Raw genomic sequence first — 24,752 nt, 5'->3', positions numbered from 1 at the left:
AGTACAAGCGCTACTACGACCGGAGACGGACTCCGTCTCCGGAGTTTAAGGTTGGCGACCGTGTTTGGCTGGATGCCTCTGACATCAGGACGACTCGCCCCTCGGAAAAGTTCTCCCATCGCCGCCTTGGACCGTTCAAGATAGTCGCGGAGATCAGCAAAGGTGCCTACAAGCTCGACCTCCCTCCGCGCTACTCGAAGCTCCACCCGGTCTTCCCCGTCGTCAAGCTCGAGCTTGCCCAAGACGACCCCTTCGACGGACGCCCCGGCTACGACCAGCCCCCTCCGGACCTCGAGGACGGAGTCCCGGAGTGGGAAGTAGAGGAAATCCTGGACGCAAGGGTGAGGTATAAACGGCTGAATTACTTCGTCAGATGGAAAGGCTACGACGCGTCGCATGACCAGTGGGTCCGCTTCGACCGCGTCTTCGCCCCGGAGAAAATCGCGGAGTTCTATCGTAAGTACCCTGGCAAACCACGGCACATCGCCTCTGCAACCTTCGACTCGATTCCATTCCGGTCTATGCGTCGGGACGCCGCATTCAAAGGGGGGGGTGATGTCAGGGGAACCTCCCTTTCGGCCCCTCGGAGACGCCTCCGATTCCGGTCCGACTCCGGTTCCGTCTCCGGTCCGGCCCTCCATCTCGCCCGCACAATCACCGATCTGTCAACGCCCTCCCAACGGTCGCCCTGGGACCTTGCCTGCGACGCCGCCCAAGCCTTCTGTGCCCGACAGCGGCAGCTACGAACAAGCAGTATATAGTCAGCTCCCTAGCAGGCGGACCCTTAGAGTTTCTTCTCTTTGGATCCTCCCCTGCTAGGTCAGCTTCATTTGTATTTGCTTACCAATGTTCACGCTTTGGATCCTCCCCTGCTAGGACCTTGATCTCAGGCCTCCGGGGTTGCCCTTACACTGTTTCTAATTTTTGATAGATATGGTCGCATATCTTGTGGTATATTAGGTGTATTTATTTGCTATAAATTATTGCCACAAAATTGTCAGCTGATATCAGCATTGAGTTAAGTCCAATCTGATAATTCAATATATACCCCCAGTTTCTTACAAATCATGTCTACTCTCCCGGAGTTTTATTTGTTATCTTTCTAAGTTTATTTGTTATCTTTCTAAGTTGGTAATATATATATATATATATTGTCCACTATTTATCAGAAATAAATCCTACTTCGGGCCCATTTTTGGGCAGAATATTTCGGGTTTTCCAATTTGCAGTTTTTTTCTAAGACTATGCTAGCACTCAAAATGTATGTCTGCACTAGGATGTCAACAGCTTGAAGAAACATTTTGGCTCTGAAGTATAAATGATTTATACTATAAATCATTAAGGACTTGTAGTGTAAGCCTACTGAAGAACTTGTGACAGGCATTTTGAGGCTTTACTAATAATCAGTCCCCCTTTTTCCTGATGTATGAAAAGTCCGCATTGCTACAAATTTTGCTTATAAAGGTCCAAATTCCATTACTTCTTCTTTCTCTCATACCAGGAGGGCAGTCAGTAGTCAATATCCACCCTGCGAACTGCCAGCCTGAGTTGGCCCGGCCCCCGAATCGCCCGCGTTCGACGCGTAATATGCATCATACGTGAACTCGGCGGCCCCACCAGATGATGACCACGGCTCCCCGGCTGCCCACTGGGCATCGTATTCGAAATCCGGGTACGCCCCTCCCGGGCCAGCGGGATACAGTGCGGGGTCGTACCAGTCGAATGCGGAGCCACTCTGTAGCTCTTCTCCGGGGAGCGCAAGTTCTGAATTATATTGCGGTGTAGGCTCTGCATAGTACCCGCCTACCGTCCCGGGCCAGCTCTGCGCAGACGCCGGCTCGGACGTGGACGGCATGTGCAACGAGGGGTATGCGTCAGGCGGCGGGTGGTACCTCGACGGAGTCGATTTGGAGTGTGAAGAGACAACGGGGGCGGAGGACGACCGCGTCGCGGCACTCCTACGGCCTACGGGCGTACCGGGCCGCCTTCCCGGGTCCGGCGCGCTGCCGCTGCCGGCGGGGTTCATCGGCCGGAAGAGCGGGCTGAAGTTCGGGTCGGCGTTTTCGCAGGGAGGCCACGTTGCCGGCACTGCGCGCACGGGGCGAGCGGGGTGCTTTCGTCTGGTTTGCACTGTTTTCGTTATATCGCAAAAGCGGTGCGCGAACAGGGATGCGTACCTTGACTTTTCGCTGGCGGCACGCAACACACGCCTTTACGCTCCGCGAAGACGTTCCGCGTGCCGGTGGCTGGGCGGGCGTCCGACTCGAGCTACTAGCAGATGCAGCTCCAGACCAATTACTGGTGGAGGAAGACATTCGAGCGAGTGTAAACTGTTGGGACATTCGGCCAGGGGATGATGGTTTTATATGTCTTGTCCTAGCTTGATGCTCTGGTGTCGAAGACCGCAGCGAACCTGATGAGGGCTGTACGCAGGCGCATAGCGGGCGTTGAGCTCGACAGCTTTCGCCCGGCAGCGCGGTTGCGCTATATTATCTAATCGAGGGCGACGGCCGACGATCTCCGCACTTGATCCGGCGGTGGGCGTGGACTGTTTACAGCTTTGTTTTCGGAAATCGGGTGGAACAGATAATCGAGGGCGACAATGTCCGACGCCTGATGATGATCGCCGATCAGGAGCTGAAGGACGGATGAACGGGTTGGCGTCGTGGCGATTCGATGTGGTCGCAAACACATGGGCGTCGATGTGTCCGGAGCCGTCGTCATGTTAAATTGAGTCAGTTAGCGTTCAACTAAAAAGCCACACTCTCTGTAAGTGTACAGCGGTCCAGAAGCCGCAGCTGCTAATCCCATCCACGCGCAAAATCACTGGCACGCCTACTTCCCACACAGGGCTGCGACGATCCAGAGCAACCAGGGTGGCAGCCGTTTGCGCATCTTCTTTTGAACAAGGGCCCCGGCGAGTTTGCTTCCGTCGCCGCACGGTAGCTCCGGGGGCGATATATTCACGCCGGGCCCCGGGGGCCGGCTCCTGCCAGTGTTTCATCCTCGACGCTCCCGACGGTTCGCGCACTGGCATCATCGCTCGGGAAGTTCATCCTGAATCAGCTTCGCACGGGCTATGCGCCAATTTCAAGCATGGCGCGCCGAGGACGGCGTCGCGTGCCCGACCGACCAGCCTTCTCTCCCGCCCACGGGGATGCTCCCAAACCACGAACTTCAAACGTATAAGCAGACCAAAGGTGACGCTGGATCAAGATTCGGTCAGACAAGAGTCAAGCCTTTCATACGAACGGTATCCTAGTAGGGCTTGTGAGTTAGCGGTCTCAGAACGGGGGAACGAGGAGGCAAGCACACTGGTGTTAGCCTCGGGCTGCGCCTGAACAACACGTCCTAAGCCATCGCGAGCCGTAAGTATGCGGAGGCTGACGGGACGGCCGCGCCCACCATGCAGAACGGCGGAGGACGGCATGAGCATGGGTGGACGTCAACGGAAGAAGAAGGGTGTCACATTTGTAACGTCAACAAACGTGACAAGGATCTGTCACCATCGTGACGTTTCACGTCTCAAAGCTCTAGAAAAATCGATCGTAATATGATTATTATATCATCCTTCTGTTATTTTTACAGATAAGCAAGACAGAATATATTTTAAACTGTATTAAAACTATTATAGGTGTTTTAAAATGTTTGTTCAACCTAGGGCTTGGTTTATATAGATAAACAGGCATTCTGGGAAGAGGGTGTTTGTAAAAAATGTGACACTAGTGTGACAGTCAGCCAAAGTGTGACATCTCTGCCATCAAAAGTATCCTACACTATAAAATTTAGCTGAGATAGTAGATATTGAAATTTGAAGGGAAACTTCTGGGCCTCACCTAGGACCACTACTAGTAGTATTTCACCTTGAAAAATATATGAAAATTATATGGCATAAGGCACAGTTGAGCTGCTTAGCCTGAACTGTTTATAAAACCTAAAAACCGGTTTATAAACAGGGTTTTAGGGAGATTTTTTTACAAACCGTTTGTTAAGGCCAAATTTTTTTTATAAAACCAAGCCCTAGTGCCACTGAACTTCAACCCTTTCTGTTTGATTTGTTGCATCAACAAACGGAAACAAAAAAGTTTCAAGTTGTCTTGTTGTTCACTCGCAAGACAGCGCCGAACACCTCCCTCTCTGAGTCTTCGCTCAAGCCTGTCGCTAGCCCTTGAGTAGCAAGACTGATCTCGATTCTTGGTTGCCCGCTGGATCCTCGATCGACTCGCAGCCCGGGAAGTGCCAGTGGAACTTGAGTGGAACTGACACCAGGGGTTTACATATACTTGAGTCAATGCAAGGTTTTTCATGAGCGGAATTTTACACAAGGCAAAAGCCACCGAGGGTATGCTATGTTCTCCAAACAACAAGTATTCCAAAGCTACAAATCTTACAAAAAGGCAGATAACTAAGTTATGTTTCTTTGCGCTACGGATTGAACGAGAGAATGCGCTCAATTAGCCCGCCGCCGGGAAAGTCCATCATGACGACGGACGTGCGCCGTGTGATTCCGCCAAACGTGTGGCCCAGATATCCGAGCAGAAACGGGTTCACGCCCTACATCCCATTCATCAGCAGCCGAATACGACACCCGAAAGCACACACCTGAATGGCCAGCACGCCCCCCGCGACTTGACTCGGCAGCGCCAGGTACGACGCGCCGGAGCAGAAGTTGACGTATATCGCATCCGCATCCCCGGCAGCGGAGTTGTACGCATCGAGGAAGCGGCGCACCTGATCGCGCTTGGTGGGGATCGCGCCGATGGAGGGCACATTATAGTTGTCCTGGACGTATGTCGAGTTGCCATCGTTCCACCCGGAGAACTGCTCCAGCCCGTAATAGGCAAACCGCCCTCCGCGCGGGCCGTGCAGCGCCATGAGGACCACAGAGCCGCGGATAGCGCCGAGGGTAGGAAGTGGCGCAGACCACTGGCGGTCGACGCTGGGCGGCCAGAAGAGGGTGGGGTAGCGGGCGATGTAAGAGTCGATGATGTCGACGAAGGGCAGCTGGGTTGGCCCGGTCACGTCGGTGCATGAGCCGAACTCGCCGGTGCATTCCTGCTTGAGGCGCAGGAGGATGGCTTCTTTAGGGTTGGCCGAGAGAAAGGCGGCGAGCGCGGAGAAGACATCGTCGAGGTTGGCGTGCTGGTAGACAGAGCCGTGGTGCACGACAAGCGAGTTCCCGCTTTCGACACGGAGTCGGATGTCGATGGCGCGAATGCCGGCGGTGAGCTGCGCGGTGAGTGTTGCTGCTGACTTTCCGAGGTTCTCTGAAAGAGCGTGTAAGACCCCTTGAAAGCGTAGAATATGCTGGCAACACACCTTGACACTGAGCCACGCTCGTCCCCATAATCGCCATCGACTCGTGCGTCCCCGGAATCGACAGCGCAGCCAGCGACGTCTCGTCCGCGATGCGTGCCATCCAGCCCGGGTTCCGTGTCGTGTTTAGCGAGCGGTACGCTGGGGTCGGCGCCAGCGGTTCCTCGTCACTCGCTAACCAATCCGTCTCCAAGACAGCCTGCTCTCCTTGAAGTTCTGGGCGCTCGAGCGGTGTGGCCAGGGCGATAGCAACGAAAGTCAGCAGTGCTAGCCATGCGCGCATGGAGGGCGGGTGGGGCGGGCAGCGCGCGTAAGTAGGGGCAGAAGGCAAGCCGACATGGACGACTGCGGAAGGTGATCATGATGGAAAGGGATGTTGACGTGACAGCGTGGGTGTCGCACATAGACTTTTTTCGGTTTAGCCGCTTGAGTGGTGCAAATTTTGGATTCAATTTTTTTTTTCCCCTGAGGCAGAACACTGCGCAGTGCGAGGCCCCTTCAAAATTGGACAACTGGTCACTTGTCAAAAGCAGTATAGAAATTCTGAGTCTCTTGACCATATACACGTATACTACACATTGTTTCTTTCCACAAATTTTGTCGCACGATTTTTTGGAGATTTTTCTGGACTTCTGATAACATGAATATCTTGCCACCAAAACAAGGGCCAATATGGGCAACGTGCTCCTGGGAGGATATCAGCCCATATCCAGCAAGGTGTCAGCTCCGTATACATGCACTTTAGGAACATCCCGGACCACCACATATCTCTATTCCTCCACTCAAGAGGTGGCATGTACAACCTGGTGGCCGAGCAGGGAGTGGGTGTGTTGCTGTAGGGGTGACAGGAACTCATGAAGTGCCGGCTGCAAGGGCAACAAGGAGGGCAAGAAGAGTGGCTGTGAGCCAGGCGTACACGGGGGGTTTTTTTTTTAAAAAAAAATCCCTTGTAATCAGCAGATTAACATTTTTAAAAAACATTAGTGATTTACAAGTTCTCCCCTCATTTTAATAAAATCCACACTGTCAAACTCCGTATCTTTCTTGGCACCTTTGCATCAAAATTTTTTTTTGTTTTTTTTGGCCTTTCCCCTACTCAGTAATTTCCCCATGACTAAGGACTTTTCCACACATCAGGTCTGGGGCCTTATAGCTATCACACTGCCCACCCTGACATGGCCTTTCAACCTTTTAAACCTTTTTTTGATCTCTGATTTCCCTATATAAAACCCACCTTTTGGCTGGGGCAATAAATTAGAGGCATTTTTAAAAAAATATTAACTCTGGTAATGAGAAGGCTTTTTTTAAAAAACCACAGATTCTATCTTTCGGCATGTCATGTGATATGAAGGTGAAGTGTGCCCATTCACAGACTCAATGTTCCATCTGTTCTGTGCTGGGTGGGCAAACAGAGCTGTCTTGCATAAAGTATAATGTCCGTGCCCATGACATGTGTTATAGGCAATACTGTAGCATTTTATTCAATTCGGCGCCCAAATTGGTGTGACATCGGCGTCGGGCGGCTCCAAGTGTGACTGCCGAAAATTTTGGGCAGACTGCAGGCCGCGCCAGCCAAAAATAGTAAATCAGCCAAGGGAATTTGGCATCTGGGCTGTCCAGTGTGACCGCCAAAAAAAATTCAGCATTTTACGGCCAGTGTGACACGTGACCGCCGAATTGAATAAAATGCTACAGTAGGGTGCGGTGAGTAATACAGTTGGCAGCTTGGGAGAGGCCCAGGTCAAGAGGGGAGGGGGGGGGGTTCGAGCAAGATTTATATCAGGCACATAGGGTCGGGGGCAAGGTCCCCAGGGGTTTTCTCTATATGAAAGATTTGAGCCTTATATGGGTGTAAAGACACTAAAATATGGTGTATACACTCTAATTTCTATAGTTCACAACCCTCGGCCTATTGTCAGGGGAACCCCCCTTTCGGCCCCTCGGAGATGCGTCCGACTCCAGTCCGATTCCGGTTCCGATTCCGGTCCGGCCCTCCATCTCACCCGCACAATCACCGATCCGTCAACGCCCCCCCGACGGTCGCCCTGGGACCTCACCTGCGACGCCGCCCAAGCCTTCTGTGCCCGACAGCGGCAGCTACGGACAAGCAGTATATAGTCAGCTACCTAGCAGGTGGACCCTCAGAGTTTCTTCTCTTTGGATCCTCCCCTGGTAGGTCAGCTCCATTTGTATTCGCTTACCAATGTTCATGCTTTGGATCCTCCCCTGCTAGGACCTTGATCTCAGGCCTCCGGGGTTGCCCTTACAGCAGAAGAAACTCTCCACGGGATCAACCGGACAAGATTGCCAGGTTCCGCGCTGACTCAGGCTCGGAGTACGAGTCTGTCCCACCCTCGACACCGCCCCTGCCACTTGTCCCCTCCTCCTCTACTCCTGTGGTCCCCGCACCCGTCATGCCGTCTGGAGTCACTCCTACCGCAGACGCCTGGCTGGACTCACTCGAGGCGAAAATCGATAGCCTAACTGAGGCCCTTGCTTTACTCACCAACCAGGCTTCCGCTGCCGCTGCCGCCGCTCATAATGCTGGCGGACCCCAAACACCATCGCCAGAGACGTCGATTCCGACTCCGACTCCGGTCCAGTGTGACTCTGAAGCCCTTTTCGGCGACATCAACCTCACCTCAAAATTGGTCTTGCAACCAAACCCCCATTCACCTTCAACGGCGATCGGAAAGGCAGCCGCACGTTCCTCTACGTGGTCCGCACCTAACGCCCGCCTTGCCCCTGAGGCTTTTGTGGTCAACGGAGAGGCGAGCGAGGAAAAGGCCGTCCGCTATGCCATGTCGTTTATGGCAGAAGGGCCCGCTCAGCAATGGGCGGAGCGCCACGGAAGCAAAGCCCCGTTTCCGTTTCCGTCCTGGGGCTTGTTCGTTTCCGAGTTTCGACTCCGGTTCGTCGAGGAGAACGAGCAAGATCATGCTCTCTCCAAACTGGAGACTTCCGCCTATCACATGGGTACAAAGGATGTCTACCAGTACACTGACGACTTCGAGGACCTGATGGACCTCGCCGGATTCGAAGACGCGTTGGTCAAGGTGACCAAGTTCCGCCACGGACTTGACCCCCTGATCAACAACGGAATCACGTCCTCGAACGACCCCCCGGACCTCCGGGATTACCTTAGCTGGCGCACCCGGGCCTTCCGTCAATACGAGGCCCTGGTCCGGGCCAAGCTGATCAAGTCAGCCGCCCCCAAGATGCCTGGCGGTTTGATTCGGACTCCGTTTCTGGTCAACCGCATCCCGGCTCCGGCCCTCTTCCACCCGGTGGCTCCGGTCATGCCACCCGCAGCCCGTGCCCCCGCTCCGGCGCCTCCAGCTCCCGTCCCTATGGAGTTGGATCGCACCAGGGCTCGGGGTGCTCCTCGTCGCGCCTGCTTCAGGTGCGGCGACCCAAACCATCTCGCCCGGGATTGCCCCCTCCCCGCCGATGTCCGCTCGATGGACATCCTCGACGAGGTGATCCAACAACTCGGTGACGAGATATTAGCAGAGTCGATTGCCCGCTACACGGACACAGCTGCCCTGCCGGAGACGGCAGCGGAGTCGATGGCTGGAGAGGATTTTGTCCCCTGTGACAAGTGACTGGTGTGCCCTCGTTCGCATCTATAAATCCTTTTGCCTCTTTGTATAATAAATAATAAATGCAGTTCCTTGCCCTACAATGAGCCCAAAACGAAAGACACACCCTTTCCTGCCCCCGGCCCCGACTCCATCTCTGACTCCGCGCGTGACTCTGGTCATCGTCCTTCACCGCATCACTGCCTGGGAAAAGAAACTACCCAAGCAGTATACCGTTGCCGCCTCCCCTGGGGTGAACTCCCTCCACCTCCTGTTGGAGCTAGAGTCCACCACCAGCACACTGAAGCTCTCGCTTTCTGGGCTTGTCGACTGTGGTGCCACCTCCTACTTCATTGACACGAACTACGTCACTCGGAATGGCATTCCAGTCCGCACCCTCGATCAGCCGATTCCGGTTTTCAACGTCGATGGCACCCCCAATGACGCTGGCTCCATCAAACAGATCGCGGACTTGGTCCTGCGCTACAAAGGCCATGCCGAACGAGTTCAACTGGCTGTCACTCATCTTGGTAAGCAAGACCTTATCTTGGGGTACTCCTGGTTGCGGAAACACAACCCAGAGATCAATTGGGAAACCAAGGAGGTCAAGATGACACGGTGTCCCCGCAATTGCTCGGCCTGCCGCGAGGAAGAGCGCGTCGAACAAACCAAGTTGCGGTGACTCCAGTCGCTCCAGAAACATCTCAGCTCCGGCCTGTTCCCCTCGGTTTGCACTATGGACCTCTCTGGCCCTGAGGAAGGAGACGATTCCGATTCTGGTCTCGATTCCGACCTGCCTAATCTGACACTGGACTCGGACTCGGACGATGAAGATGACCAGCTTGAATATGGTGACCGCATCTTCTACACCTCGTTCCGTCCCTCGGAGGAGACACGCACAGGTAGCACCGTCTCACAGCGTCTGGCCAAAGCCTTTGCCAGGAACTCCGCCCCTCCGCCCTCCGAGATCCCGGACTGGGCTAAGGAGTTCCAGGACGTCTCCAACAAGGAGTCCTTCGATATGCTACCAGAGCGGAGAGCCTGGGACCACGCCATTGAACTTGTCCCCGACGCTAAGCCCACCAACTGCAAGGGACCTCATCCTCTCCGGAGACGTCATGATCTACCTTGACGACATCCTGATCGCCCATTCCGACCCCCGGAAACACCGGCAGATCGTTCAGGAGGTCTTACGGCGACTCCGAGAGCACAAGTTGTACCTTTGAGCGGAGAAGTGTGACTTTGAAAAATTGTCAATCGACCTCGGAGTCATCATCTCCCATAACCATGTCGAAATGGACCCTGTCAAGGTCACAGGCGTCTCCGCTTGGCCGACTCCGGAAAACAAGAAGAACATTCAGCAGTTCCTTGGGTTCGCTAATTTCTACTGCAGGTTCATTCGGGACTTCTTGACCCTTGCGCGCCCACTTTTTGTGCTCACCAAGAAGGACCAGCAATGGACTTGGGGCGACGCGGAGGCCTCCGCATTCCAAGCAATCAAGGACGTGGTCACCTTGGAACCAGTTCTGGCGATTCCGGATGACACACGGCCTTTCCGACTTGAGGCGGACAGCTCTGATTATGCGACGGGGGCGGTTCTTTCACAATCCGCCCCGGACTGGAAGTGGCACCCTGTAGCATTCTATTCCAAAAGCTTAAACGATGCCCAGCGCAACTACAAAATCCACGACAAGGAGATGCTCACGATCGTCCACGCACTCGAGGAGTATAGATATACACTTCCTCGAGGGTGCCGCGCACCCTGTTGAGATTTGGACTGACCATAAGAATTTGGAGTACTTTCGGAATACGCAGCACCTCAACCAGAGACAGGCCCGGTGGTCCCTGTACCTCTCCCGGTTCGACTTCACGCTGCACCACAAGCCTGGCCGCGACATGGGCCGACCTGACGCCCTCTCTCGGAGACCCAACCACGGAGTCGATTCCGACAACTCCGATGTCGTCCTTCTGCGGCCTGAACTCTTCCACATCCACGCACTCGAGGGTGTTTCCGTTTCCAGTCCCGGCTCTGAACTCCTTTGCGATATCCGTGATGCCCTCTCTGGTGAGGATCCTCTCCTGCTAGTAGCTAGGATCTTGATCTCAGGCCTCTGGGATTGCCCTTACAGATATTAGATCAAGAGGAACTGGATAATGGAATGAATGTCTTGATTATAATAAGCCATAAACTGTTTTCTTGCTATAAGGCTTACAGCCTTTTGATGTGATCACTCTCCTCATATGGAAATTTGAAGTTTTATTCAGACTTACGATTGATATGTGAATATCATACCTTGCCCATACTTTATTTATAGTACATTAGAGCTTCCTAGAGGAGCCCGTCGCACTACTGTAGTATTTTATTCAATTCGGCGCCCAAATTGGGTGTGACATCGGCGCCGAAATGAAATTTTCGGCGTCCGGCCGCTCCGAGTGTGACCGCCGAAAAATTTCGGTATATTACGGTGCGGCCCACCCAAAAATGGTAAATCAGCCACGGGAATTCGGCATCTAGGCTGTGGGGTGTGACCGCCGAAATCATTTCAGCATTGTGAGGCCGGTGTGACGTGTGACCGCCGAACTGAATAAAATGCTACAGTAGCGGCCCGGCGACTTCTTAAGGTTCAAGGTCAAGCTCGAGGCCAACAACTTGCATTAAGTGACCTATAGGGACAACTGAACAATTGTGTCAGCACTGGCCAATCATTTGCTGATATACTCCTGATGTAGTGATACCTCACTAAGTTGATAACTTACATAGATGATTTAAGCACTTCAAAGGGTACCTGCATAATAAGAAGAATAATAATAAGAAGAATATCCTTGACAATATAATGTGATAAATATATATATATATATATTATCCTATGATTATCTATCACACATATTGATGCAGCAATATCCCCACCAATTCTGCATCAAATTAGATGACTGTCATACTGGTAGGTAGATAATAACTTAATGTAGACATGTTCTGATGTGAGTCTAGTCTGATACCCTTAGCTTATGCTGGTATACCACTTTTCTGTATTTTTCCTTCTTTAAATTGGATTAAGCACAATGATCACTTGATATCTTGCTGAGGAATCCATGGATAACCATAATTCAAGTTGTATTATGGTCTATAAGATGTCCATCACAGCTGTGAGCACCACTCATATTTTTCGGAATCATATCCACCTGTATATATGATGTACATCCTATTAATACAATCTTCCCATAACTCGCTCAGAAGTGAAGGGTACCCAAAGGAATAACCGTAGTAAGCATGCAGATGGGTCCTCCTACGAGACAACATCTCCTACACCACATTATATACATGTAATATCCTGTTTTCCTCCATTATATACATGACTGCTATTACACATCATATTGGCAATCCAGTCATCATCTGCTAGTTGATTAAAGATCAAAACATGTAGCATTCATTGAATGAGGTGTATATACCTAGCTACATCCTCTGATTGATCTCTATATGCTCTTGAACGATGAATTGGGGCAGATGTTTAACTTCAGTTAAGGTGTGAAACGGGTTTACATGAATAGGGCGGTCTATAGACTGAGTATATGACATTGAGATGCATGTATGAGGGTATTTGGATGTCTACTAGGACCCTGTACTGTAATCAGTTGTGGTTCTGGTATGTGTTACAGAAGGTAGCTGAATAGAGGGTAGGTACCCATAGAGCACAAGACTGTGTCTTCGCTATGACAACTGGTCAGAAAATAATTTCAAGTATGATGCAAGACTTGAATGTAGGATGGTAGAGACCTTCAAATGAACCTGTCCAGCACTTCAATCAACCCCATAGCTAATGTGGATCTCTCACAGTATCATTATCAGTGTTATCTAGCCCAAAGATGATAAGTTCATCATGGCTTCACCTTTACAATTCTATATGAGCTGAGTATATATACTAGTAGGAGTATGTTTTACCTCCAGGAAAGTGGTGCCTCTGCTCCTATAGCATACGTCTATCCTGGGCTATATGGCGCCTAAGGTCTCTGATAATTGAATGATCCTAGCACTAGCTGTGTGACCATAAATGGATCTGGGTGTAGTGGACTATCCTATAAAAGTATACCAATTCAAAACTCACACGCGTTTTGAAACTGGTTTTGAAACTAATTCAAAACCAAGATACTACTCACAGCACTCTAATGGGCGAAATTTGATTGCAGTGTTTAATGAGCTGCTGATATAATATAGTCTGTGCTTATGGCATGTGTCCCTGATATAAACAGGTATCTTGTAGTTTTGAGTATTCGAATTCTGACTAGAGAATCTAGTGCACCATAAGCGTGAAAATCTTAGCGAATTTCTCAATTGGGACCGAAAAAATCAGCTGTGACCTGTGACCCGCCAAAATATTTCGGCCAAGAAATTCAATGCGGCTATGACCGGCAGAATTGAATTAAATAGGTCAGACTTACAGCACCCTAAGTACTTAGAGATGCTTTTTACAGGTGAATTTTTTTTTGTTGCATTGATTTTGGCTGTATAATTGATCGATTAAAACGGCTGCCGTTTATCAACCTCGCGGTGAGTTCTTTCACTTCTTCTACCATGACGTCAGTCGTGCAAGCCACGAAACGCCACCGTGTCATGGTCCGTTGACGCTAACTTGAAGGCGGAGAAACTACGGCTTTGAATTCTCAAGTGGCGTCGCCGTCGTCAGTTCTACCTGTCGGCGTACAGTTGATCCAGGAAGCACATGTCCAGTAAGCATTGTCGACGTTCACAACTTGAAACTCATCGGCTATGAGCTGTAGGGTGTCACTGTGTCAGTGAAATCCAATCTTCATATTCTACCTAAGTCCGACGCTGTTGTCTGTGGTAGTTCGAGGATAGCACTCATTGTATCACCACAAATATATGACTCCGTAAAATCAACCTTGTGATCGATTTCATGATTTTTTTCCGTCCTTCTCGGGAGGTCAGCGCGAGAACTGTTGCGGCCGTAATATAAGTAATCAAATGGACATTATGTTCCACAAATATGCTATTGTCTCCGCCTCTGGAAGTAATAATAAGTATAGTAACCGGTGGACGGTCGGCCGCAGTAAATTAATAGTAACGCATTCGTCAAGTAAGGACCTTTCACCTGTCTCCCTCGGCGCGCGATCCCATCGTGACATTCACAGAGGTCTCGACCGCTCCTTCTCCCAACTCCCGTCTCCCACCAATGTAAAAATCGTGACAGCGCTGTCAAACCAGGACAGACGCCGCCCATCGCGAAGCTCTTCGCCAATTCTTCACCCATGCCCCATGTCCACTCCCAGCCGGGCCGCTAGGAACATTGTTTTCCCACTCTGCCCGCATGGCCCGCTCGTGCTCCCGCCGCAGCTTGTCCGCCGACAGCCGCTTCCGCTTCGCCATTCCTGCGCGCCACTTAGCAACTTTTGCTTGGTTGTTGTTACTGGTGGCGGAAGCCGTCTTATGGAGCAGATTGAGATCGAATCGAGGCGTGTTCCTTGAAGGAGACTCGTGGTCATCGACCTCCATGTCAAAGTCGGAATCGATGTTACACGCGCAAGCGTGATAGAGCACCAGTTGCTCGCGGAACCCCCAATTTGGACAGACAATCGCGCGTTTCGATTCTAGGAAGGCGAGGGCGGAAGATGGTGTGGATGTTGGAGGATGCGAGGACATGACTGGAGGCAGGGCCATTATCAGGAACGGACGGGCAATGAAAAGAAGGCTTACGGTAGGCCGCAACGATCGTGGGGCTTCTTGAGACACCCATCTGGCTGGAAGCTAGGAGTCACACGACCATAAAAGCCAGCGAGCGACATACCAGTGGACGAGCACTCCACCTAATTCTCGGCCTTCATCGATGAAAGCATTGGTTTTCCGGAAAAATGGGAAAATCTCCTAGTCAACGATATATAAAGGTCCCACGGAGGCGAAGGAAGCCTACCTCTTGAGGGATGTCATCCACAGGGACAACCATTCGCTTTGGTCTATAACGCTCGTTAACCGGCCGCATCTCTTCGTCGCTTTCATCCTCTTCTATTACTCCCGTGAACAGCTGGTCTTCAAATTCAGGTGGATCCGAGACTTGCATGACGCTCAGGATGTGCGTGATACCGTTCCGACACAAGGAAGGCAGATGTCGCGCATTTTGCTCGCTGAGTGTAATGTTAAATGCGTCTTTTTCGAACGAGGGAGCAACGTTAACGACGCACCTTCCTAGAAACAGCCCCGGCAGCACCTGCGTCATCTCGCTCAGCTCGTAGTCGTAGTCTAGCTCCGAGATGGGCCACCCGTAGGCGTCCAGTGGAGGTGTCGACGTTGAGGCGGTCATAGCAGGGGAAGGGTCCACAACTTGAAGTTATTCGAAGTTGGATGGAGTGGATGGAGTGGGGGGAAGGCAGCTGCGGGAGGGTGTCGCTGTCGGAGTATAAGAGTGGGGCAATATAAGCTCGCCGACGCGGACAACCGACTCTATTATAGGTGGATCATGACAGCAAGCGCGTGGCCTTTCGCCGCGGCGCTGTTCGTTGGCCGACGGCCGATCATGCATCGCAGTGCAGATGGAGAGGCGGTGAACCAACAACAAAGCCAAGTTGAGTCCCAGCTGAAATGAGGGGAAACATGAGATGCCGACGGTGTCTTGAGCGCGCGGAGCGGTTGTCGGGCGGGGTTTATAATTTACTGATGGAGCTTGATATCAATGTGGACGACGTGAGTGTACCTATGTAGTGAGCGGTCAGGACCGTGGAGACGTCGGAAAAGTCTTGTTGGACGTATGACGACGCCTTTGATGGGAGTGCCTGCCCTTCAATGGACTAACTTAGAATGAGAAATCGCACCTGCGGGCCACGTAGCCTGCTGCTCCGTGCTGCGAAAAGCACGATCTCGGATGTTGAGCGCTGGTCTGGTTATCTCCGGTCTTAGCTTCCATCCATTGCCTGCGTGGCCGTCGGCCCTCGGGCAACGGACGACTGACAGCTTGCAACGCCCTTCGAAGTGAAGGGAACCTTGAACATGGGTCACATCCGTTCGGCGGCTTGGCGTTTGTGGGCGTGTCGTTTACGAAGGATGAGATTGGAGGAGGAAGAAGGGTAAAAAAAGGCTGTGCACGCCATTCCATGTGATGATGTGACACCGGTCGGATCGTAAGTCCGGATAAGTATGATGACGAGATGAGCTAAAGAACCAAGATTTCTTTTTCTTTTGAATTCCAAGAGTATAGACGTCGACTTTCATCAAATGGGACCGTTAACTATCAAGTACTTAGTCTGACAGAGAAGTTTCTAACTTTCAGGTGGAAACAACACCTGACCGTCCCGACCACAGACGCTGATTTCTATGCTCGAATGGCGACGAATGATAGGTGCGAGTGACCCAATGGGATCTGCACTCCAGTCCACCGATTCTTTGTCGCACCTTGGCAGGAAAATTATGCACATGAATGCTGTTGACTGAAGCGAACCGGAAGGGAGTAAGAGCGGCGCTGTGTCATCGGACTGAGCCCAGTGTGCGATTGTTTTGCGCAGGAAAGTTACCAAGACGTCCGGGGTTTCCCACTTAGTGGAGCAACAGGTGACGGTGATGCGTCGAAGGTGCATTAGGATGTGTGGGTCCTTGAAGATGGAGATCAGCGGGCGAAGATCTCCGATGTGCGGGGAATTAAGAGAGTCGGAATACCGGAAATCAAGCGAGAGTAGCTGCAACGTCGGGATGCCAGGCAGTATATTGGATAACGGAACCCCTGGGCTTGGGCGAGTAACTGTAAGTGAGCGCAGAGTACACGCCCAATCGCGTAGAGCAGATAACAAATTCAGCGGATCTTCGTTTCCAAACACTTCTAGGTCCAGGTGTCGCAGGCGTGGCAGTCGAAGACACGTCAATATTTCGCTGGCGTCGGTGGTGAGCGATTGCAGCTGTGGGAGGTGGACAAGTTCTGGGACCATGTTGAGTGCTGGTTGAATTATTGGACCAGAGCCCGGGTAAGAAAGAGTTAGGTCCACCAGGGCGCGACACAAAGCCAAACGTTCCATATCACGGCGGACTACTCTGCCCTCGAGCTTTAAGACGGTCAACCGGTGCCAGGGAATCCCGGTCAGGTGGTTGCGTGGATAAGAGGTAAGCCGGAGCTCTGTCAGATTGGGGGCGCCGCCCAGATCGAAAGTCGGTAGTCTTCTAGGGTCCGGTGCTGTCATTCCATGACCTTCCCTTCGCCAGCGAGCTTTAAGTTCAAGGCTTCGCAATAGTGGGAGGCGGCAGCTGGATATGGAGTTCAGCGGAGCAAAGGATTGGTCGCAAAGATGAAGGATTAGCGTTCCCCAGCGTTGCTTGTATGCAGTTGCCGTTTCGAGCAGAATCTTCCCTGTATCGATGACGTTGCTGTCCAGAACATAGGTAAGCGGAAGAGATCCAGAGCGGTCCGACCAGAGCTTGAGAGTCTCCACCGAAGCCTTCCCATCTTTCGCGACAAAGGTCGCCCATAGTTCTGGCGTAGAAAGGGCGATACTGCGCCACCGACGGCAGACACGACAAAGCAGCATTGGAGCCGTGTCGGCGTGTGGAAAGGCATCTTGAGTGGGAGGTAGACAAGCGCTGAAAATTCTGGCCATGAGCTCTGGAGGCAGCTCTGTAGAATCCTGCATGGCGGTTTTTGCCAAGCAGTGCCACGTCATGATGCATGCCAATGATCCCGTCAGATGATCTGTCACATCAATGACTCACAGTGACGCCACCCTTTTTCTTCGTACCACATCACCATGTCGACTGGCACGGTCAGCGAAGGCCTGCGCCCTGAACCTGGGGCCGCTTTGCGACCGAGCATCATGCATCCTACCATCGCGCAACTACAGGTGACTCCCCGTTTGACACGCCTTCGCACTTGTAAGTGCCAGAAGGCCCAGAACTGACGAAAAGTTTCGCAGAGCACTACATCCTGTGATGTCCGCAACCCGATCCACTAAAGTTCCTCGCTGATCGCTGATTCCACTATGTAGACTTTTCCCGCTGCCGTTGTGCACGACTCTGAGCCCGTTGCCGCATATGATTCCTTCAAAACCGCGTACGATGACGAGCTCAAGAAAAACCGGTTACTGCAAGAGGCAAGCGCTGATATCCTTCTTGGGATACGCCGCATGACTCAACACTCTTCTGACAGAACCTGAATCAAGCCGTCCACGAGTGTCGTTTAGCGCAGGAGGCGTATCAGGTGTGTAGCTGCGGCTCTCCCTTTTGCAGCGGTTGACGCGATTTCAGACTGTTCTGGTCGAGCGCGACGCCATTGCGCAGGAGACCATCGCTCTCAAGGCGGTGCGGCTCCAACACTTTGCTTGTGTTTTGCCTGACCTCACCCTCAAGACATTGGTGGCCCGCGAAGAAGAGATTTCACACCTGAAGCAGGTGGGCCGCGCGTTATTTTTGTGGCCTCTCATGTCAATCCCGCTCAGATGAGCCACACGGTCCCCGAAATCCTTGATGGCGAAGCGCCAAATGCTCCCAGCACACCGTTGGCCGAGAGACCTCCTGCCAGAGCGACCTCCGACTCACCCCATCCGCCAACTGGGCCTCACCGCCTCTACTGTTCACGCTGTTATGTCACGTCTACGCCGTCCTGGCGCCATCACCCCGACACAGGCGAACTGCTATGCAATTCCTGTGGCCTTTACCTCGCACAAATCGCTACCATTACAGCGGCCGCTCATATAGAACCCGGGTCTGGTCATGCCATACCTCCACCAACCAACGGTCTTCACTGCGACGAGTGTGGAACTCATGACACGCCCTTCTGGCATTGGACGCGACCAGAGTCGGGGGCACCGATTTGTGATGCTTGTTACAAATCCGAAAAGCGGGCGGCGGGACGACGGTCGGCGAAGCGTAAGCGGAGCGACGGTGAATCGGACAGCGACGGTTCCAAGCTTCCGGTCGAGCGTCTCCCAGACGCGACTGCCAGTCCGACATCTTCAAGACGCGGAAGGCCGAAAACGCCCACAAAGAATCGATCGTGTTTTGAATGTACAACACGCCGTACATCGGTCTGGCGACGATCATTGAAGGTCCCGGGAATGTATTTGTGCAATGCGTGTGGGCTGAAGGAGAGAATAGCTCAGAAAGCTGAGCCGTGATAAAATCTGTAAGTTTACTTCTTGAAGAGATAGCTCAGCTGTAAACGTCTTTGTAGCTGTAATTGTATTGCCTTGGTATTGCCTTCCGAAAGGCTCGGGCAATTCGAATTGCTGCTCTTGGCACAAACATATAATGACAGGGCCATTTCGAATGCTAACATGAATGAGCGTGAGGCTGCGGAAAAAAATTGAGCGAGAGCGGACTGCGACCGAGCTTCACGCACGGAAATGTAGGCAGGGGCGGGCTCTGTCGGTGGAGGTCCCGGGCCCACGGGCTTTATACGCATGTGGATTCAAGGCATTCATCGATATTCTGGTAGAGATACGCACTGGACCATACCCCGGTGGGTATACCGCCGGCGGTACCACTGTCAGTGCGATTCCGAGCCCGGCTCCGTTACTAGTGGCCGTGCTGGATCGGGTCCTGCGTTGTTGATACAACCGCCCACAGCAAGCGAGCAGCATGGCGCACCCCGCTGCGCAGGAGGTCAGCAGCCCCGCTACAGCCTCAACAGGCGGGCGATCACGTACCGAAGCCAATGCCAAAGAGCAGATACACCTCCCCCGCCTTGATACCGCGCGTGCTCTCCGCACTCTGGCTGGGTGCGGGCGACGTTGAGGGGGTCTGCATCGAAGAGGACGTGGAGCCCATCGTGGTCGGATTGAAGATTAGTTAGGGGCTAAAACAGAGCAACATGAAACAGGGGTGTCACTCCGAATCCAGGGGTCACTGTCTCCAGCTGATGAATATTCCGGCTACTCTTCGGCCCGATTTATTAAATGACCGATCAACTTTCACACGTCAAAATTTCTTGTCTTCTTCCCTCATCTCTCCCGTCAAGACGCGTCGCCGTACGGCCCCCAATGCTCGCAAGTTCCGTTTCTCACTCCACCCGGTCCTCAATCCCGAAGATACTTCGCTCGACGCCCGCGACATGGCGTCAAATGTCGTCAGGGCCGAAGCCGCGACCTACGCGGGCTATTGGTACACTTGCCACACTGTCCCTCGCAGCGGGGCTTTCATTGACGGCCTACGGCCTGGGCTCACTCTATCCTCCCTCCCTCGTCTCCCTCGTCTTCCCTCGTCCAGCACCGGCCCCACCCGCGGACGCGTCATCACCGGAATCGCTCGCGTATACCGCCTCCCTAGAAGAGCAGCTGCAAGCACTGCCCTTCCTTGCCGAGCATCGCACAAGACCCGACGCAAGCGAGTGGTACGAGGGCCGGCCACACAAGAACCTCCCGGAGGCCGTGCGGGTCAACTCGCTGACGAGCGGGGCGTTGCGGGGCCCGGGAAAGCTCGCGTTGATTCCGCTGGTCCGAGCCAGGCGGGACGAGCAGGAGGCGCTGGCGTTTGTGCATCTTGGGCGGGGGCTGTGTGGGCATGATGGGATTATCCATGGCGGGTTGTTGGCGACGTTGCTAGATGAGGCGTTGTTCCGGACGGTGAGTGCTTCCTTTACCCCGCTTTTACCCCAAACTTCTTCGTTTGGGAGCTCTTCACTTGGAAGTAATCTCAATTCTTCCGTTCCATAGCTTTTTTTCTATCCTACTTCCTTTGCCCGCTTCTATTCCCAACACTTCCTCTTCCACTCTCTTTTCGCAACCAACACTTCTTGGTTTTGACGCTCTCTACTCGCTTTTGGAAGCAATCCCAATTCTTCCGTTCAATAGCATTCTTTCCCTCTTCCGCAGTTTCCCCTTGCCCGCTTGTACTTTCATTTCCCCCACACTTTCTCTGTACTCCTCGATCTTAAATTTTCTTATCCAGGCAGCCGCCCACCTCCCTTCCAAAGCGGGCGTGACCGCCAAACTCACGCTCAACTACCGCGCCCCCACCCGCGCCGACCAGTTCGTCGTCCTGCGCACCTCCCTCGTCTCGCAGTCCGGCCGCAAGGCGTTTGTCAAGGGCACGGTCGAGGCGCTTGACGGGACCGTGTTGGTCGAGGCCGAGGCGCTGTTCATCGAGCCCAGGTATGCGAAGCTGATGAAGCTGAACACGGCGTATGGGCGCCAGGTGGCGGAGCAGGAGGCGCAGAGGGCGGGCGGGAGTGGGTCTGTTGCCAGTTAGACAGGGTGTGTTGTTAGACTGAACCTTCAATATAGACAATGGCGAACAGTTTCCCGCACTTGATTTCAGCATAAACTTCTCTATCGGTAAGAATGAAGGCTGAATCTAGTAGCAACCACCAGTTTTTAAATCGCACAACCTTCGCTGTTATCTGACTCAAGAGCAACCAACGATTAGTTGTGCGTTTTATACATTGATTTAAATCTCATCGTTACTGACTATATCGTGTATCACAATTTCCTGGGACTCGAGAACAAACAACGATTAGTTCAAAGTTGTGTATTATACAGTGCGTTCTATACCTAAATCTGATCGTAACTGACTATATGATTTATCACAATTGAGTGGGAGGCAACTCATTCTGGCGGAGGCGTCAGCCCGTATAACGGATTCCACAGCCAACCTGTGTGCGGGTTCCTCTTCCAGCCGGGATACCTCGGGTTTTCCTCCGTAAATCCCGAGGGGACCACGACCGGTTGTGGCGCGACCGTTGTAAATGAGCCTCGTGCAGCCATATCGATGCCATATCCTCCCGGCACAAAACTAGGAGTCTGTCCAATCAAGTTCTGATAAGCGCAACGTCGGATCTGGTAGGCCTGCAAATTGGCTGTGGATATTGGCGGGATGTTGTAAACTATTTCTTGGTGCGCTGTTTCGGTTTCCCGTCAGTTCGAGATTGATATGCACATTGCTATATCGACATACCGTGCATGGACCGTGCGCTGTTGAGAACGATGGGAATCTGGTCTGGCGTGTCGACCCAAATCCACGCGTCGGGGACAGACCATGTGATATGCGGCGTAAAATCGACGCGACTCCATCGACGAGTGTCCGCGGGCTAATAGCGATAATGTGTGAGTTGCGGTCAACAAAGCGAAAGAGTGCCCACTTGTCTATTGCAGATTCGCGCAACATTGACCATTTCCCGCGCATGGTCAACGGTTACGACCAGGCACGGCTTCGGCTCGCGTGCCCGCCGTCGGTCGTATACCTCCCCCACGCCGAGCGACGCCAAGTCGACTTCGCGGCTCCGCGTGCTGCACCACAGAACGAGCCCGGGATAAACCTCGTGCACGTCCCTGAGGGGAAGGATCATGGAGAACGGTTGTGGGCGTCCAACAGCTTAAGTACGGGGGAGGATGCTTATTTCTAATGCAACGCTTAACATTCGGTTCTGACTCCCCCAGACTCAAGGGGCCGCGCATTCAAGTTCGGCTCGGATGCGCGTCCATGCGGCCCTTTTGTGTATTCTTAGCGGTGGCTTTAAATGCGGGCCGCTACTATATTCGGAGCGGAATATTGAAGGCAACGCTTACTGTCTCGACGTGTAGGCAGGCACAAGCTTTTGTGTATCCGAGTCCACAATGTTGAAGCGTACGCGTCCTCGGCGACTGCATGCTAGCTGCAGCCTGAGCCCTTTGCACAGCATTCTGACTCGAGGTATCGGACGACTAAATTCTCCGCCTGGAGAGCGAATGACTATCATTCTACAGACGACAGTACCATTTCAACTTCGAGCGGTGCAAAGGTTTCACTGGCACTCGAAATTGAAAGAGATTTCCCTGGCCTGCCGCCTTCTGAGTCATCATTTTCTTATTTTAAAGAGGAAAATTTAAAAATTTAGATAGCTGAACTCCGTGTCAAAACCGTGCACACCGGAAATGATAAATCTGCAGTCGAAGTTTCAAGTCACCCTGTGTGTCATTCTAGATCTGCCGCTCCAGCGAGTTTGATCTGGTAAACCGGCAATCAAGTGGTAACCACCGCGTGACGTGTCACCTTCATAACTTGCCTTTCACCACTTCGGGCTCAGTCTTCGGCGATCGTTCCCTCATCCTTGGGAACGCGATGAGCTTTGCCGAGCGGCTACCCGCGGAAGTATGGGCGACCGTATTCGACCTCTGCATGCCTGAAGAGGACGAGGAATTCTCGGATGCCACGACACCAGTAAAAGAGGCATACCGGCTAGCGAAGCTCTACCTTTTGCGCTTATCTAAGGTGCGCTACAGTCTGGCTACACTGACTGCGTGCTAATGTGGCACTGCAGGTGTGCTCGTACTGGCATGCGATCGTAATGGGCACGCCAGCGCTCTGGCGGTACATCATAGCGGACACGACCCTGTGGGGAAAGTCAGGTTACTCGGAGTCGACGTTACTGCGCCTCGTATCGGTCTCTCTTCAGCGCAGCCAGAACTTTCCGCTCCGCATCCAGGTCGCCCTGGAGGATGATACCGCGCTCGGCCAAACCTCCGGTGCAAAGCTCATGGCGCTGCTCTGCCCCCACTCAACGCGTTGGCGATCGATATATCTCTGGCACAACTACCCCAGCTTCGAGCTGCTCGTTACTATCAAGAATCGTATTCCCTTGCTCGAGACTGTCGGTCTCTCTCTCCAAAATGATCAGTGGCACGAACGCGTAGGGATGGATGTCTTTGGAGATGCCCCACGGCTCGCGGAATTCACCATGACAGGACGTGCCGACACTCCGCTCCCAACCTTCCCAGTTCGACAGCTGCATGTTTTCGGCTTCACCAATCTGTTTACGGATGAGCTGGCTGAGGCATGCACCCTCATCGGACAGCTCGACGGGTTTACGGGGGACCAGTGCTGGATCAGGCTCGACGTTGACGATCCCGAAATAGACTTGGACCATTTTCCTTCGGTTTCATCGAACACATCGGCATTGCAACTCACCCTCACGCTCCCGTCGAACCGCAACGCGGCCACGCTTTGGGAGCGGCCCGTGCTTGGGGCTATCCTTGGCGCCTTGACACTGCCGTCGCTGCAGTATCTCGGGCTCATAAACACCGTGAAGCAGCGCTCGCTCCTCTGGGACCACGCCCACTTCCTCCAATTCTCCCAGCGATCGCAGTTCCGGTCCACCCTCGTCGAGTTCGAGCTGAATCGGGTGCTGATCACGGATGTCGAGCTCATCGAGTGCCTGCAGCACATGCCCGCCCTGACGCAGCTCGTCGTCGCCGACTGCGCCCCAGAGAACCATGCGCTCGTTACCGATCTGCTTGTCACGCGACTCACAGACACCGGCACCCCGGCGGTGACCCCGCTGGTCCCCGCGCTCAACTTCTTCTCCATCTCTACCCTCTTCGCGTTCTCGGACGGGGCGTTCATCGACTTTATGAACCAACGCGCGGGCCGCGCGGGCGCCGCGCCCTTCGAAATCAAGATCTACTGGCTCCCCGTGCGGGCGCGACCTCAGCTTTCGCAGCAGCTGTTGGACCTGGGGAGCGCGCTCGAGAAGGGCGGCGTGCTGCTGTTTACGGCGTCCAAGGACCCAGAGTATGATAGTGTGTGGAGCTTCGCGGCAGCGCAGTCGAGCTGGGGACCAAATGGTAGTGCGATTGCCTAGGCTCATGCGGCCACCGCCTATCGCATGGAGGTGCCTGTGTTGAGATTCTGTCATCCAGTTCTTGCGAGTCATATATAGCGAATGGAATAGAGTGGCAAACATCCAGTTCCAAGTCTTTTGGACAAGGCTGTTTGTTGTGGGCAGACTCGGAAAGAGCTGTAGAATGACATATTTTTGGTAGCTTTGATTATTAGAGACACGTCACTCAAGAGGGAAAAGGATAAAAGGGGTCAAAATTATAAAAGAAAGAAAGATTCAGATTTGCTGTTTAATTGCTTCTTTAAGTTCCTTGCATTTCCTGTTTATGTGTGTCCAGGTTGGA

At 53.0% G+C, this 24,752-nt stretch overlaps 6 protein-coding genes across 6 annotated transcripts; 3 read left to right on the top strand and 3 right to left on the bottom strand.

Moving 5' to 3' along the window:
* Positions 1–4,425: 4,425 nt before the first annotated feature.
* On the bottom strand, positions 4,426–5,599 carry MIND_01337100 (Phosphatidylinositol-specific phospholipase C domain-containing protein; the record flags this gene model as incomplete). The annotated part of the gene is made up of 3 exons (XM_037369817.1): positions 4,426–4,554; positions 4,603–5,267; positions 5,320–5,599. 3 exons carry the CDS (start codon positions 5,597–5,599, stop codon positions 4,426–4,428), a joined length of 1,074 nt encoding a protein of 357 aa, XP_037213813.1.
* Positions 5,600–14,106: 8,507 nt separating this feature from the next.
* MIND_01337000 (Dual specificity phosphatase) lies at positions 14,107–15,205 on the bottom strand (the record flags this gene model as incomplete). The annotated part of the gene is made up of 5 exons (XM_037369816.1): positions 14,107–14,552; positions 14,605–14,648; positions 14,696–14,772; positions 14,819–15,029; positions 15,087–15,205. 5 exons carry the CDS (start codon positions 15,203–15,205, stop codon positions 14,107–14,109), a joined length of 897 nt encoding a protein of 298 aa, XP_037213812.1.
* Positions 15,206–16,164: 959 nt separating this feature from the next.
* MIND_01336900 (uncharacterized protein) lies at positions 16,165–17,513 on the bottom strand (the record flags this gene model as incomplete). The annotated part of the gene is made up of 3 exons (XM_037369815.1): positions 16,165–16,290; positions 16,337–16,357; positions 16,410–17,513. The coding sequence occupies 3 exons, from the start codon at positions 17,511–17,513 to the stop codon at positions 16,165–16,167; spliced, it is 1,251 nt and encodes a 416-aa protein (XP_037213811.1).
* A 114-nt stretch (positions 17,514–17,627) lies between these two features.
* Positions 17,628–18,992, top strand: MIND_01336800 (uncharacterized protein; the record flags this gene model as incomplete). The annotated part of the gene is made up of 5 exons (XM_037369814.1): positions 17,628–17,720; positions 17,793–17,810; positions 18,026–18,076; positions 18,124–18,267; positions 18,315–18,992. The coding sequence occupies 5 exons, from the start codon at positions 17,628–17,630 to the stop codon at positions 18,990–18,992; spliced, it is 984 nt and encodes a 327-aa protein (XP_037213810.1).
* Positions 18,993–19,772: 780 nt separating this feature from the next.
* On the top strand, positions 19,773–21,063 carry MIND_01336700 (4HBT domain-containing protein; the record flags this gene model as incomplete). The annotated part of the gene is made up of 2 exons (XM_037369813.1): positions 19,773–20,438; positions 20,764–21,063. 2 exons carry the CDS (start codon positions 19,773–19,775, stop codon positions 21,061–21,063), a joined length of 966 nt encoding a protein of 321 aa, XP_037213809.1.
* A 1,800-nt stretch (positions 21,064–22,863) lies between these two features.
* On the top strand, positions 22,864–24,430 carry MIND_01336600 (F-box domain-containing protein; the record flags this gene model as incomplete). Its single annotated transcript, XM_037369812.1, has 2 exons — positions 22,864–23,061; positions 23,111–24,430. The coding sequence occupies exons 1-2, from the start codon at positions 22,912–22,914 to the stop codon at positions 24,428–24,430; spliced, it is 1,470 nt and encodes a 489-aa protein (XP_037213808.1). The 5' UTR covers positions 22,864–22,911.
* Between the last annotated feature and the right edge of the window lie 322 nt (positions 24,431–24,752).

The sequence above is a fragment of the Mycena indigotica genome, assembly GCF_014461135.1.
Source record: "Mycena indigotica strain 171206Taipei chromosome Unknown Mind.scaff0015, whole genome shotgun sequence".
NCBI lineage: Eukaryota > Fungi > Basidiomycota > Agaricomycetes > Agaricales > Mycenaceae > Mycena > Mycena indigotica.
The sequence above is the reverse complement of the archived record's forward strand: the minus strand, read 5'-3'. Positions and strand labels throughout refer to the sequence as shown.